Below are 15,335 nucleotides of genomic sequence, written 5' to 3' on the forward strand. Positions count from 1 at the left end.
CCCATTTTCCTTTCAAACATTTTGCAAAATTTTAAAGAACAAAATGTAATGATGTCTAACTCCGGTAAACCTGGAAAGTCACTTAAAAACTGTGAATATTTAAGTGCTTTAACTGCACCTGAACCCTGAGGATCAAGTCTTTTGTTTAAATGAACCACAGTCAATCCAAAACAGTTTCAGTTTTAACCTGTATTTCTTTCTAAAAACTGAAAAAGCATCAGACTGACCCTTTATTTATTGTATCTAAGGGGAATGCTGTATAACATTTCATGCACTCCGTGGAATTCTCTGCCCACTGTTCAACACAGGCTCTACAGCCCAACAGGCTCAGGCAGCAGGCAGAATGCATAGGTTCATCGATAGTTCCTGTTGTATACAGTGCAAACAAATCCACATTATATTCATTAGGAGCTGCATTATTAGATAGGCAAAGAACAGTATCAACTATTTACATTTCCTAAAAGTATGCACTGATTATTAAGTATTATGTAGCTGACATTATTAAGAAACTGTATGAGTAGCCTGTTAGCTGGGGTTTGGTACAGACAGCCCTTTATAATGTATGTTTAATGTGTGCTTTTTCAGTAATCAGTGAGAACAATGCAAAAGATACAAGCAGCGAGAGAGAGGCAAACTAAAATCTAAGATATGAAACTTAATTTAGAATAGGTTTCTATATGTATTTTCAGATGAAAATAAACAAATAGTAGCTAAATTAATAATTAAATAAAGATTCACATCCCATTATCCAATACTGTATGTAACGCATGAAAAATCTTTTTTTTGGTTTAACTGCTTACCTGGAAAGTCTGGCTGATATTTCCACAGTTCCAGTTCCAAGTTTGCTAAGAAACCATAGCAGAACGATGACATTTACATGACCAGCATATCTGTTACTTCCATTAGGTATGATAGAAGAACATATTAATATGTAATGAACTAAAATCAAAATGTATCTGATTCTAATTTTCTCTGTATTTTTGCTTTGATGCTTTGGAAAGATGTAAATAAAAAAACAAATAAAATCTGCATTCTTTGGTGCTTTTGATAAAATTCAAAATAGGAAAATGGGTTGTTCTCCATTTTTCTATTGCAGAAACAGAAAAACAATTAACGAAAGGTACACAGACCCACAGCTTCATTCATTGGCAAACAACCAAGTTAAGTATGTTCTTCAATGCCCAAGATAACAGTTATGAAATTTATACAAGTCGACGCAGGACTCAGGCATGTGTTACAAATAATGACACGTTGCTCATAATGTCAGACATGCCACAACAACGCTGGACCTATAGCAGCACTCAGTATGACGTGTTTCACCATGCTGTGGGTGGTGATGCTGAGTGGCTATGTACTGAGAAGATCTGTCACTCCAAATCTTTTGACCAACAGACCAACCTGTTAACAAGGGGCAAAAGTCAGAAGCAAAAGAAAACTTTCAAAAGCAAAAGAGTGATACCAGAAGTAAAAAAATATATCAGAATAATCAGCAAATGGGAAAAAAAATACAAAAATTGGAAAAATGAGAAATACATTTATATCAGAATGACAGAAAATGAATAGCAATCTTTAACTCATTATTTGTATTTGCAACATATTTTGGACATTTTGATTCTCAACATTTGTACTATGCTGCGATGGACTGGCGACCTGTCCAGGGTGTATCCTGCCTTTCGCCCGAAGACTGCTGGGGTAGGCTCCAGCATCCCCCCGCGACCCTGACGGAGAAGCGGCTTAGAAAATGGATGGATGGATGGATGGATGGATGGATGGATGGATGGATGGATGGATTTGTACTATGGATTTTAAATATTTTTTTATGTCTCAATTTTGAGCACTGACCTGGTTGGACGTCTTGAGGAGTGGCACCTCATTTTCCATCAGCAGTTTGCTCTCGAGTTCGGCCCACTTTTTGTCTTTATCTTTGAACAAAATTCTATAGAAAAGCGTTTTGGTTACATACCAAGCACATTACAAATAAATACAAAAAAAATTAAGTAAAAAGTTTATAATTTACTTTTCTCATAGCATATAATTGTTTAGTCAACAAATAGAGAAATCTTACAGATGAAGTTTTTTGCATGAACATTATTTGCTCTCCACACGGATATGAAATCCCTAGTCTTGTGGATAAAACTTGGGTAAAACTAAAGTTGAATTCAAGATTAATTGAAATGAAAACTTGCAGAATATAAATGGATACCTGATTTTGCTGGCTGTCTTGTCCACTCCTTGTCTGATTTTAGCTGAGAGTTGAGAAACAGATGCCAATACCAAACTGTCTAGCACAGCCTGTGTAAGAGAAAGATGTACAGCACAGGTTACAAGCATCCATTTTATATCCATTTACTAATCTGAAAAGGCATCCACAGTGACAAAACAACACTCACTAGAGCAATGGTCATCAACCATTGCTCTATCAACCAGTCAAGTCTAAGTTTATTTATGTAGCGCTGTTTACAACAGGTGTCATCATAAAGCAGCTTTACAGAAAAATCCAGGTCAAACCCCCCCATGAGCAAGCCAATGGCGACAGTGGCAAGGAAAAACTCCCAAAAAGTCCCTAAAAAAAGGAGTGAACCTTGAGACAAACCCATCCTCCTCTGGTCAACTCTGAATAGCAAACGTTAGTAGAAAATATTAAAATACAAAAAATATAGATTGAAATTTTGCAGCAGCAGTATCACCAAAAAAAAAGGTCAGTTCATGCAGGTGAGGTTTGCACAATTTTGTAAAGTGGGAAGGACCATGATGGTCAAACCAATCCGGCTGGTGAAGAGTCAGAAACCGATCAAGGCAGAAGAAGCAACAGCATCAGACCACAGTTTACAGTATTAACAGAGTGCAGCAGAGACTCCAGTAGGTCTAGTTATTACAGCTTAACTAAGAGGGAGAGCCAGAAAGGTAAGAGGAAGGCTCCCTGAGATGTCAGTGCCTCTCTGCTCCACTGTCAGCAAACTTGAGTGAATGCGTGAGAGCAATGGGACTATAGCATCAACACTCCCAGTGTACCACAATACTCTGTCCATGATACTCTATGCTACACTATGTCCATCAACAGGCGTCTCAGAGTTGTGTATCACTATGTGGGGCAAACCTGTTGGACACATGAATGGGAAAGAAGTGGGGTAGCTGTGAGGGCCCTGCTGCCTTAGTCAAGGGCGTGCTAGTTCAACCTGAGGCACCCAGAGCATCTGACAGCAACTCTGAGCCCTGCTGACTAGCTCTGCTCTTTTGTAATTTCTGGATGCATACCTCTAACTGTATAATCTTCTCTGTCAAACACGAAACTAACTTACACTTCAGAAAAGCAAAGCTAGTAACACTGCTGTCACTAATTAAAGAGAGAGAAGCACAGCTAAACATGCTGTGCTCAGAGCAAAGCAACAGCTAGAACTAGACTCTGCAGTAACTTAGACTTCCAGGACCAGGGATGATGATTGCCAGCGCCTCACTAGAGGGTTAAATAGAACAGTCAGTCAATCTAAACTAGCAAAACCTTCTCATTTGCTGTTTTTCCGGTGTCAAATTGGAGGTTGTGTTTTGGAGCAAACTTTAGGGAAGGCAGTTAGGAGTACCTTTACCTTACATAAACAATCATTTTGAAAAACAGCTATTGACTTTAACACTAACACCTTGGCAAATATATGTAAACCACATCTTTCTCAGTTTGCATAAGATGGACTATGTCCTTACATCATATACCAAGTACTTCTCTCTAGAATGTGGGTTTTGTAGGGTAATAGCTTGTGAAATTTAATGCTAACGCTTTACATTAAATGCAAATAAATTACAGAGCAATACCTCACATGTGTGAACTAAATAACTGCACCTGCTTACACTACAATACACAGTTATTTGAAGGCAAAGCTATATGGCAGCCTGTGGCTGAGGTGGGTAGACACTTTTTCAATGGTTCTAGTACATCATCCAGTTATTACCAGTAAACTACATCCTGCTTTATTTTTCAGTGTGAACATACTACTTGCGCTCAAAGTACAGGTACACTACAGTAGTAAACAACATGAGACACAGGATAAAGAGGACGCACCTCATCTCTGTTCCAGGTCTGACGACGGATGGCTCGTGGCTCTTGGTTGCTGGAGCTTCGAGGTCTCAATTCAACAGCTGTGCAGCTGATATCTGGACTGCTGCTTAACCTATCCACAAGCACTCGCCCCTCAATCTTACACAGAAACAAAAAAAGCAGTTTATTATTTGGAATTAGTTTATTTGCAGCCAGCAGGGCTGTGAGGTATTGTTTCTAGGGGACTTTTTTCCCGTATTTTGAGAAATCTTATCCTGCTTGGTGAGAGAATGGAGATGGCAGCCAGGACACTGTAGTTACTGATGACGAAGTTGCTGTGTGTGCGTCATCTTCACAGAGTGCAGAGCATTGAGTATTGGTGTGCGGTGAGACAAAGGGAGACCAGGCACTGAGTGCAACTAGTGCTGTCATTTTAACAGATTGAGCAGTACTGCTGGTGATGGTCACTGGTTTTCCCTCCTTAGTTTTTCCTCATTAGTGTCCCCTTTTAGTGGTTCCCTTTTATTTGGTGGTTCTTTAGTTTTTAGTTGATTTTATTGATTAGTGAGACTATAGGTGCCCCAGTCGGTTGTACTTAAGGCTGTTTTGAATTAACAGCATCCTGTCTAAGTTGGTGAGTCACAGTTTGGAGTGAGTGCACTTCTTTGTGTGTATCTTTTTGGTTGTTTGTTTATTTGATTGCCCTTTTTTGTAATGTATTTGTGTTGTCAGGTTTGTTTGCTTTTTTTGTATATTGTATTTTTGGTTTGTAGTGGGTTGGGGCCTTACCTATGGCATCAGGGTCTGTTCTCTTTTTTTTAAACCATAGTTTAAACTGCAATTTTAACGGGTTACTTCCAACATTTTTTTATATAGTTGAGTTTTTAACTGTTTTACATATAAATGGTAATTTTTTTTGCAGAAATCCCAGGGTTATCTCAAATGCAGACCATCTGGTGCAGGACCAGTTCATTGGGCATGTCAGAGATAGCATGCTTTCTAGGGAACTGAAGTGTATTGTGAGACTTCATCCTTATGCTTCTTTTTTGACTGCAGTGATGTGAGTGTAATCTTTCCAGTCAAGCTGTGGTAGCTAAACATGGTAATGAATTGTCTGAACTGAAAGAGTGCCTTCATAAATAGCAGGCCCAATTAGGTATGCTGCTAAAATATTTTGCTTTGGGTAATAAGCAGCCACCAGTAGCTGAGGCACCTATGGTTCAACCTGCTCGAAATTACAATTATGATTCTGCTGGTAAGCCCATTTGTTTGGGCTGTAATCAGTCTGGGCATATAGCAAGGTTCTGTTGAGAGGGTAGAGGGCTAGACTCAGCACCTAGGACTTCTAGGTTTCAGGCCAATTTGGGGCCAGGAAGGGTGGCTAGTACCTCTGAGTCACAGGGAAACTAGTTCCCTCTTGTGTGGAGAGCCAATCATCAGATGGGACTAGTGAAGGCTCCATGTTGTCTAAACTAATGGGAGAGTGCCCAGTAGTGGAAGTGTGTTTGGGAGGGGTTTCTGTTCCTTGCCAGCTAAACACAGGTTCAATGGTGACTATGGTCACTGAGGGTTTTTTTAATCAGTATTTCCAGTCCTCTGCTTATTCTTTACAGAAGTGTCACTGGCTTCAGCTCAGAGCATCCAATGGGTTTTTTCTTTTTTTTGGTTCTGTATTTGGAGCTTGATATCCAAGTGTTAGGTAGGACTTTTTCAGGGATGGGCATTTTGGTGGTCAGCGACCCTACTGACCCCCATACTGAAGCCCAAAAGGCTAGTGTGCCTGGTTTAGTGGGTATGAATGTCATTAGCCAGTGTTGTGAAGAGCTGTTCCAGCGACATGGCTCTAATTTGTTTTAGGCCCCATCTCTGCAGTCAGCGGGGGGTGTCCGGAAACAAGATTTTAAGAAATGTCACCAGTTAGACTGTTTGCCACCTACTGCTTGGGTTCCTTTAAAGTGTCAGCTGTGTGTATTTCTGCAGGTTCCGTTAAACTAGTGGAAGCGGTTGGCAATCAATATTTTGGGTCTTCTCTGCATTCTGTGTTGCTTGAGCCAGTGAACAGTAGGCTGCGACCAGGTATTTTGCTGTCTAGAGCCTCTCTCTCCATTAATAGGGGGTAGGTTTATGTGCCAGTTATTAATGTTGAGACCAGAGATGCATGGCTGCCTCCTCGTACTGTGCTGGGAAGTCTATTTTGTGCAGAACTTCAAATAAATAGTCAAGTGGTCACATTTGAGGAGAGGGTAGAAAGTCAAGGGTGTGTTGCAGTCATCCAGTCACTACATACAGAAGGCCAGTTATTGGATTTGGTTAGACTTTCATGGCCCGCATTGTCCCCTGCTCAAGTAGAAAAGGTTAAGGCTTGGCTTCAGCATAGTGGAATTTTTAGTCACAGTGAGGGTGACTTGGAGTGCACAGATTTAGTACATCATGAGATCTCTTTGATTGATGATGCCCTTATGCATCAGCGCTACTGCCGCATTCCATCCTCACAGTATGAACAAGTCAAAGCGCACATTTAATAGCTGCTAGAGAGAAAAGTTGTGCAAGCTGTAGTCCCTATTCCTCTCTGATCATTGTGGTGTAGAAGAAAGATGGCACCATACGATTGTGTATAGACTATAGACAGTTAAACACGAAGACAATGAAGGATGCATACCCCTTACCAGGGATTGAGGAATCACTGGATGCATTGGCAGGAGCCATGTTGTTTTCCACTTTGGACCTGACCAGTGGGTATAGCCAGGTTCCTATGGCAGAAGACGACAAGCAAAAGACTGCTTTTTGCACCCCGGTTGGTTTGAGTTCAATCGTATGCCATTTGGCCTTTGTAATGCTCCCAGCATGTTCCAGTGACTCAAGGAATGTATTTTTGGAGATGAATGCTTCCAATCTTTGTTGCTGTATCTGGATGACATTCCAGCATTTTGAGGGAAGATTGCAGCAACACAATTTGAAGTTAAAATTATAGAAATGCCATTTCTTTCAGCTTGAAGTTCATTATTTGGCACATATGATCTCTGATCCTGATCCTGACAAAGTTTCTGCTGTTTCAGAATGCAAGCACCCTACAACATCCAAAGAGCTTTGATCCTTTCTTGGTTTTGTATCATATTATCAGTGATTCATTGAACATTTTGCAAAGCATACTGCTTTACTTCACAAGCTGGTGGCTATGGTTCAAGAGGGCAAAAAAAGATCAGGGGTGAGTTCATTTGATGGCCATTGGATTGGAGACTGTGAACGGGCATTTAAAACTCTGAAAGATAAGTTGGTAATGACACCAGTGTTCGCCTATGCTGACTTCACCAAGCCATTTGTCTTGGATACTGATGTCAGTCATATGGGGTGTGGGGCAGTACTTTCTCAAGAAGATGAAGGAAAAAAGCGACTGTTGGCATATGCAAGTAGAGAGCTTCATCCAATGGAAAGGAACATGTTGAATTATAGCTCCATAAAGCTAGAACTTCTGGGGTTAAAATGGGCAGTCACTGAAAAGTGCAGAGAGTATTTACTGGGGGCCAAGTTCACTGTTCAGTTATTTACAGACTGCAAAATTGGGAGCAGTTGAGCAGTGATGGGCCTCGCAATTGTCCCTTTTTGATTTTGAAATTAAATATCACCCTGGAAACACAAATCAAAACGCAGATGCTTTGTCTCGACAGCCTGCCTTGCCAGTGCCTGCCCAGATTGAGAAAGTCACCCCTGGGATTCCCGTTCCACCTCCTTGTGTGAGCTTGTTTCCCTTTCTAATATTGATGCTTTCCCAGTACGTGAGAAAGCAGACCTTGAGTCTCCAGTCTGCAGATCCAGTCATAGCTTCTTTCTTAGTATACTGGCTTCCCAGAATATTGTGCCAGAGTAGAAGTCAGGACCCCTTTAGCATATAAGGGCTGTTCCCACTAGTGATCAAGGCCACATATACATAAGCCCTTTTCATCTTTTACTGTTTGCCTGACATACAGTGTCCTTCACAAATACTGATATTCCTGGTAATCATGAGCAAAATTTAAAAAACCTTTTAATTTAAGGTATAAAGATTGAAAGCAAAAAATTAAATCTTATCATGAAATAAATATTTTCTTAAATCTATGTGTGCCACAATTGTTGGCACCTCAACAAATGTTTAAGAGTGAAGTCTAACTGAAGTGTATTCCCATTCATACAAGTTCACCTGAGTGATTAGGAACACCTAAATGGTCAGCCATGATGTCCTGTTTCACTTGGGAATTTATAAGACCAGAGAATACAGCAATGATGTGCAACAAAAGGTTGTTGACCTGTACAAATCAGCAAATGGCTAGAAACTAGCTGAATAGTTGAAAATGCCAATTTTCACTATCAGGTCAATTATTAAAAACTTTAAAACAAGTGAAGATGTTAACAATCGTTATAACACACAGTTCTAACACAGTTTTCACAATAAATCGTCTGTAGAATGTAGACGCAGGAGAATGAGAACCTTGAAAAAGTGGAATACTGAGAGGCAGCTGCTTTACAAGAAACAAGAATCATCAGCATGATAATTAACTCTGATCAGCTCTCAGCTGTTCATTATTAGACGAGACGTAGAAAAAATGTGAGATGTGCCGCTTTACACGTTTCATAGGCTTTAACTTCTGTTGGGCTGTCTTGTTAACGCTGAATGACGGAGCATGCGCAGTGGAAACAATTAACGTTGCAGACACCTATCTGATCTAGGACTACATATGAAAGTGACAAAGGTTGGATTTGAAAAGATTAGATTTGCATGCCCAGATCTGCATTGCATTAGGGCAAACAAATCTGATTTGTGCCACTTAACGTGAAAAAATAACATTTTGGTTGCCGACCAAAACAAATTGACCATTAAACAAATCGAACAGGCACAAGGCCCCAAGCACCTTTCTCACGACCCACACCATCCATTTACAACATCTTAAAAGCCAACAATCTGTATCCTGTAATCAAAAGAAGAATCAACGTCTTTATTAAATAAGGTGGATGTCATATAGCCCCTAAACTTATACTGGACCGGAGACAAATCAATCTGATATTGACAGAGATTGCATCGTACTGTGAGCAATCACCTCTGCTTACTCCAACATTTAAAGAGTTGCAAACGACAACACATGATCTTTGCTGTGGTGACTTGAGGCAGTTTACTCTTGCCAGTGAATTTGTGGCATTCACATCTTCTAAAACAATAAGGCCTCGTCTTTGTAGAGGAGATTTGAAGTCATTCTCTGAAAGCACGATGCACGCTTCTGCCGGAGGTGACTTGACATTGGAAACGATATCACTAGGTCGTTTTTTTGAGCAGTCAGATTTGCAGAATTTTTCATGTGACATGCAAATTATTTCGGCTGGAGCTGTTGTTGATTCCTCAGAATCTGTAAGTACAATTCTAGCACTCTCTGAATCAGTGTCAGAGTTGTACAAGGATACTTCTGATTCCAAACAAAGGTCTATTGCCTTTGTTTTACACCCAGCAGAATTGTTCGCAACAATGATGGTCTTGTTTTACTGTTTAATAGTCTTATTTATGTGAAAAAGCTCCAACATCTGTTCAGTTATTAGTCACACTTGGAGATCACGCACACCACCACACCATCACTCCATGGTATTACATCATGCAAACTTTTTCACAACTTTTCCTCTGAGCCATACTGTATAGAAACACATAGAACATTAAAAAAAAAAAAAAAAAACTTTTCCCACTCTCTATACCAGAATTTAGAAATTATTTTCTGAAAACTTTTTTCACACATCCTGGTATGGACTGGTTCAACTTGCCAATTTTTCATGCATTTTATTGTTTTCCTTAATGACCCATGCTTTTTATTCACGCTTGCAGCACTTTACAATACAAATAGTACATATTTTTTCCTAACAAATCTCATGGGAAAATCACATATTTCTCATGTTACTTCATGGGAATATTCTTATATATAATATTTCCCACATCATCACATACCCATTTTGACATATCGCTGTTGTCGGAAGAAAACCTCCAAAACAGTAACTTTACAGGAGAAGGAAAAAACATACTTTACTTTTAATGTAAGTCAATGGAACCAGACTTTATTCCAAGTATTTTTGAATAATTTCTTTAAGTCCACTGATCATAAAATGTACATACAATGTAAAGGACAAAAGACATTTTCAAATTATGTCAAAAACTGAAAAATGTCAGAAACGGAGATATGAGGTTTTCTTCTGACAGCAGCAATGGGTTATATGGTGTCCAAAGCACACCACAAAATCAGCATAAAAATGTTCACTCAACACAGAATTAAGGTTTTGCCCTGACCTAAACCCCATAGAAAACCTGCAGGCTGAGCTGAAGAGGACTGTCTACAGTAAGGGCCTCGGAATCTGAAGGGTCTGGAGAGATTCTGTATGGAGGAATGGTTTCAGATCCTTTGCCATGTGTTCTGCAGTCTTAATAAGCATTCTGGAAGAAGACTCAGAGCTGTTATCTTTGTAAAGAGAGACTACCCAAAGTATTAAATGAAGGAGTAAAATATTTATTTCCTGTTCTTTGTTAAATGTTAGATACTTGTTAATGTTTTCTATTAAAATTAAAAGGTTAAGAAGTACAGAATTTTTTGATGCCTGTTTAGCTCCTTTTTACCAGGGTTGCCAATATTTGAGGAGAACATTGTATGAGAGAGTATATAAAAAAACACAATGCACTTAATTGAGTAATAAAGTTTTACCTTTGTAAATGAGTGAGCAACTTCATTAAGGCCTCACTGTGTAGATACATGTGTTACTCCACCCTAATTCACCTAGGGCCTAACAGATTAGGACATGAACATTTCAACAGATTTTCAAGAAATTCATGCAACCATGCAAAATTTAAAAACTGTATTCCAAATTGCCTCTCCATGGATCACCACCTTATCGTGGTGGAGAGGTTTGTGTGCTTGAATGATCCTAGGAGCTATGTTGTCTGGAGCAAAAGCTCCTGGTAGGGTCTCCCATGGCAAACTGGTCCTAGGTGACAGGCCAGACAAAGTGTGATCCATAATCACCTCTGTGAAGTGTAGACATAGTTCTCTGCATTACACACGTCTTGTTGAAATACATGAAACTGGCTGTATTTTATGCTGTTATTGTTGCTTACCAAAGCAGAGGGTGCAGAAGAGGGACTGGCTGAGTCAATCTCTCCAGCTACATCATGGATTTCTTGGGCTAACATGGCTAGATCTTTTGCCAAGTCTTGACTTATTCTGAAATAGACAGAATGTTGCATTAGAAATCAAACATACACATAAATACCTTTTTCTCTATTGCAGACTTTTGTAAATAAATAGTTTAAACATTTTATATGTTCTTTAATTATGAAAAACAACATATCAAATGAGTTCAGCAGTGATTTGTTATTACTAATTATTATCATTATTTAATGATAATTAAAATAGCCTTTGCTATTTCTGTATGCAAAAGTTTAGTCACCCTTGGAAACATTTTCTAAGTGAAAAGAAATTAGCACCATTTCTGCATGGAACAAACTTAAATATGACATATCTGCACATTTATATGGACACTTATTTATTTGCTGAATTTAGCACATTAGAAAAATTAAAACATAAAATATATCATGTGCAAAATACTGGACACCCTTTCATATATTATTTGGTATGACCACCTTTGGCTGAAGTTATACAATCCAAATGTTTCTTGCAGCCAGCTAACAGTCTTTTTACAATTTTTACAAGTTACAATTTGTTTAAACTTTTTCTTGCTGAATGCTTCTTGTTCAGAAATAGACCATCTTGCATTCACATGTGGTTTACAGTCTATTTATAGATTTTCATAATATTTATTCAACATAATATTTATCCTATATTCAATTGAATACACTACAAAGGCATGATATTTAATGTTTAAATGGATAAACTTTATTGTTTTTGCAGATATTCACTCATTTTGAATTTGATGCCTGCAACACGTTCCAAAGAGGTTGGGACAGGAACGTGTTTACCACTGTGTTACATCACCTTTCCTTTTAACACTCAATAAGTGTTTTGGAACTGAGGACACTAATTGTTGAAGCTTTGAAGGTGGAATTCTTTCCCATTCTTGCTTGATGTACAGCTTCAGTTGTTCAGCAGTCCGGGGTCTCCGCTGTCGTATTTTGCACTTCATAAAACGCCACACATTTTCAATGGGAGACAGGTCTGGACTGCAGGCAGGCCAGTCTAGTACCCGCACTCTTTTACTATGAAGCCAAGCTGTTGTAACACGTGCAGAATGTGGCTTGGCATCGTCTTGCTGAAATAAGCAGGACGTCCCTGAAAAAGACGCTGCTTGGATGGCAGCAGATGCTCCAAAACCTGTATGTACCTTTCAGCATTAATGGGGCCTTCACAGATGTGCAAGTTACCCCTGCCATGGGCACTAACACCCCCCCACACCATCAGAGATGCTGGCTTTTGAACTTTGCACTGATAACAATCCGGACAGTCCTTTTCCTCTTTGGCCCGGAGGACACGACGACCATGATTTCCAAAAACAGTTTGAAATGTGGACGCGTCAGACCACAGGACACTTTTCCAGTTTGCGTCAGTCCATCTCAGATGAGCTCGGGCCCAAAGAAGCCAGTGGCATTTCTGGGTGTTGTTGATATACGGCTTTCACTTTGCATGGCAGAGTTTTAATAATAATAATAAATGACATTTATATAGCGCCTTTCACAAACCCAAGGTCGCTTCACATAGCAAAAAAAAAAAAAAAAAAAACTATACAGAGGAGGAGGAAGAAAAATGTGCATTAAACAGACTTTAAAAAGTCAAATTTAAAAGAAGAAAGAGAGGAGCAGTCCCTGAGGGATTGAGGAAGAGAATTCCAGAGTTTGGGGGCCATGGCACTGAAGGACCTGCCTCCCAAGGTGGAAAGTCTGGTGCGTGGAACAGCAAGTAAGTTATTGCTAGAAGATCTGAGAGAGAGCGAGAGGGAGTGTAAGAGGTCAGCAGTTCTCTGAGGTAGGGGGGAGCAAGATTATGCAAAGCTTTGAAAGTGAGAAGTAAGATTTTAAACTTTATGCAGGACAGGACCGGTAGCCAGTGTAGCTGAGAGAGAACGAGGGTGATATGAGCTGAACGCTTAGTGTGGGTGAGAACTCCAGCCGCAGAGCTCTGAATGTACTGTAACTTTTGGATAGACTTTACAGGGAGACCAACAAAGAGGGAGATACAATAGTCAACGCAGGACATAATGAAGGCATGAACCAGAGTTTTGGCGTCTTTATCAGACAGGAATGGTCGGAGACGAGCAATGTTACATTAATGAAAGAATGCAGTCTTGGTGAGGAATTTGATGTGCAGATCAAAATTGAGTGATGGATCGAGTAAAGCTCCAAGATTTCTAACAACAGGTGCAGGCTTAACGAGCAGGCCATCAATACTAACTGAAAAATTGGATGACTTTGATAGTAGAGGTTTAGGGCCAACCAGTAAGACTTCAGTTTTAGCAGTGTTTAGCATGAGAAAGTTATTATGCATCCAAAGATTTAAATCAGAAATATAATCAATTAGTGTACTGGGAGGGGTATCTGAGGGTGTGTGTGTACTGAGATATAACTGAATATCATCAGCATAACAGTGGAAGTTTAGGCCATGGCTACGAATAATCTGCCCAAGGGGTGAAATGTAAATTAAGAAAAGTAGGGGTCCAAGAACACCACATCTAATATATATATATTACTTTTCAAAAAGCCTAATCTAGATGTTTTGCATATTTTAGATGTTAACTAGTGATTAAATCTCAGTGAAGGATACCTTCTGAAACTCTTTCATGTAGGCCAGTGCAACAACACTGAACAGTGGGCTAATGCCCACTATTCCAGCCAGTGATGTGGGAGCTTTGCTTTGCATACCTCACCACTTTATCAGCAGTTCCATCAGAGATTTTTCTTAGTCTTGTCATTGATCTTGGCATTTAAGACTGTGTAACTAGGAAGATATCTTTTTATAGTTTTCTGCTGCTTGTCTTTAGTTTCAGATCCTTATGAGACAAGACCTTATTTTGTTTAATATGTTAAATTCAGCAAATAATCAATAATTATACAGTAAAAAATTGCATTTGTAATACTTCAGTTTTTTCCATGCTTTCCATGGTACTAACTTCCATTGTTTGTGTTAACATGACTGTGATTGATTGTGCTCAGAGGCAAAGAAAAAAGTTTGTCAAAGAAAAAAAATATTTCCTATTTATGGAAATTATGAACACCTGTCATACTATTCATAATATGATAATCCAGATTAAAAACTAAATTGTTTTAGTAATACAATGTTTTACTAAATCACTCATCAAAGTGTCTCAAGAGTAGACTTTGCCTAAAAATATGTACAAAATTTTGCTTTGACTCTCTGGCCATCATAAAAGTTATATCTGAGACGTTTTCGAGATCTTGCCTTGTCTCCCGCACATCCACTTACATCAACGTTTCACAAAGTGAAAATCACAAACTTATAGATAGCAACTTAATTAGTTAGGAGTCATAATAAAAATTATTATTTAGCATATAGAAAGATAAATCATGAATAACTATTAATAATTATTAAGTCATTTGATAGGTATAACTGCTAATAAATGATACAACTTGCAACAAGTTAAGTATTGAACTTAACATGAACATGAGTTACTGCAAAAATAATGGTTAACTAATATTAAGTGAACTAGAAACAACTGCATTAGTTAATGTTGTTTTCACTTTTTGTGGTTACTGCGGTAAAATAAAAAAAATTGTCAGGGGAGGTCATCGCAGGTAAAAATATAGGCAGAGGTGGGAAGTAACGAATTACATTTACTCTCGTAACAGTTCTTTTTTTAGCTAATTTTTCAACACATATTTATGTAGAATTAAATCATAGTACTTTTACTTTAGTTAATTTCTAACAAAGTACATTTATACAACATTACTTTAATAGCAATTTTAGAGTTAAAATAAATGAAAATTCCAGCTCATAAATGAGAAGAAAGCCTGGTTAATTTGATCAGAAAGCAGACTTTTGCGGTTAAGAATCAAGGCCAGGATAAACAGCAGGACAATAAAGGCAATCAAATCAGATAAGGGCAAGGCAAAGCAGAGGCCATGAAATGAGCAAAAAAGTCAAAAACCATAAATCCAGAAGTCAGAACAAACACAGAATCAAAACAGGAAAAAACTCTCAGTAAGACAGGTAGACTGGCAATACTTCTCTAGGTTAGTCATGTGATAAAAAACACAGCTGTGTAGAATTAGTATTCCGGTGATTGGGATCTCTGATAGGAGAGTGAGGAGAGGTCTGGAGTCATGTGACTGTGCTGAGGAGTCTGG

The 15,335-nt window shown here is 38.8% G+C and overlaps 1 protein-coding gene across 9 annotated transcripts in view; it reads right to left on the reverse strand.

Annotated features, from left to right (window-relative positions):
- Window positions 1-15,335, reverse strand: part of cep170ab (centrosomal protein 170Ab) — a 79,415-nt gene that overhangs the window by 21,776 nt on the left and 42,304 nt on the right. For all 9 annotated transcript variants that reach the window (XR_005129993.1, XR_005129992.1, XM_017712885.2 and 6 more), the window contains 4 exons: window positions 11,139-11,244; window positions 4,052-4,186; window positions 2,204-2,292; window positions 1,843-1,936 (listed from right to left, as the gene is read on the reverse strand). Coding sequence is in view for 7 of the 9 variants with exons in the window: in XM_017712885.2 (XP_017568374.1) it covers window positions 1,843-1,936; window positions 2,204-2,292; window positions 4,052-4,186; window positions 11,139-11,244 (424 nt within the window). In the remaining 2 variants the exon portion in view is untranslated. The remainder of the gene's footprint in view (window positions 1-1,842; window positions 1,937-2,203; window positions 2,293-4,051; window positions 4,187-11,138; window positions 11,245-15,335) is intronic.

This window comes from Pygocentrus nattereri, chromosome 30 (genome assembly GCF_015220715.1).
Source record: "Pygocentrus nattereri isolate fPygNat1 chromosome 30, fPygNat1.pri, whole genome shotgun sequence".
NCBI classification, from domain to species: domain Eukaryota; kingdom Metazoa; phylum Chordata; class Actinopteri; order Characiformes; family Serrasalmidae; genus Pygocentrus; species Pygocentrus nattereri.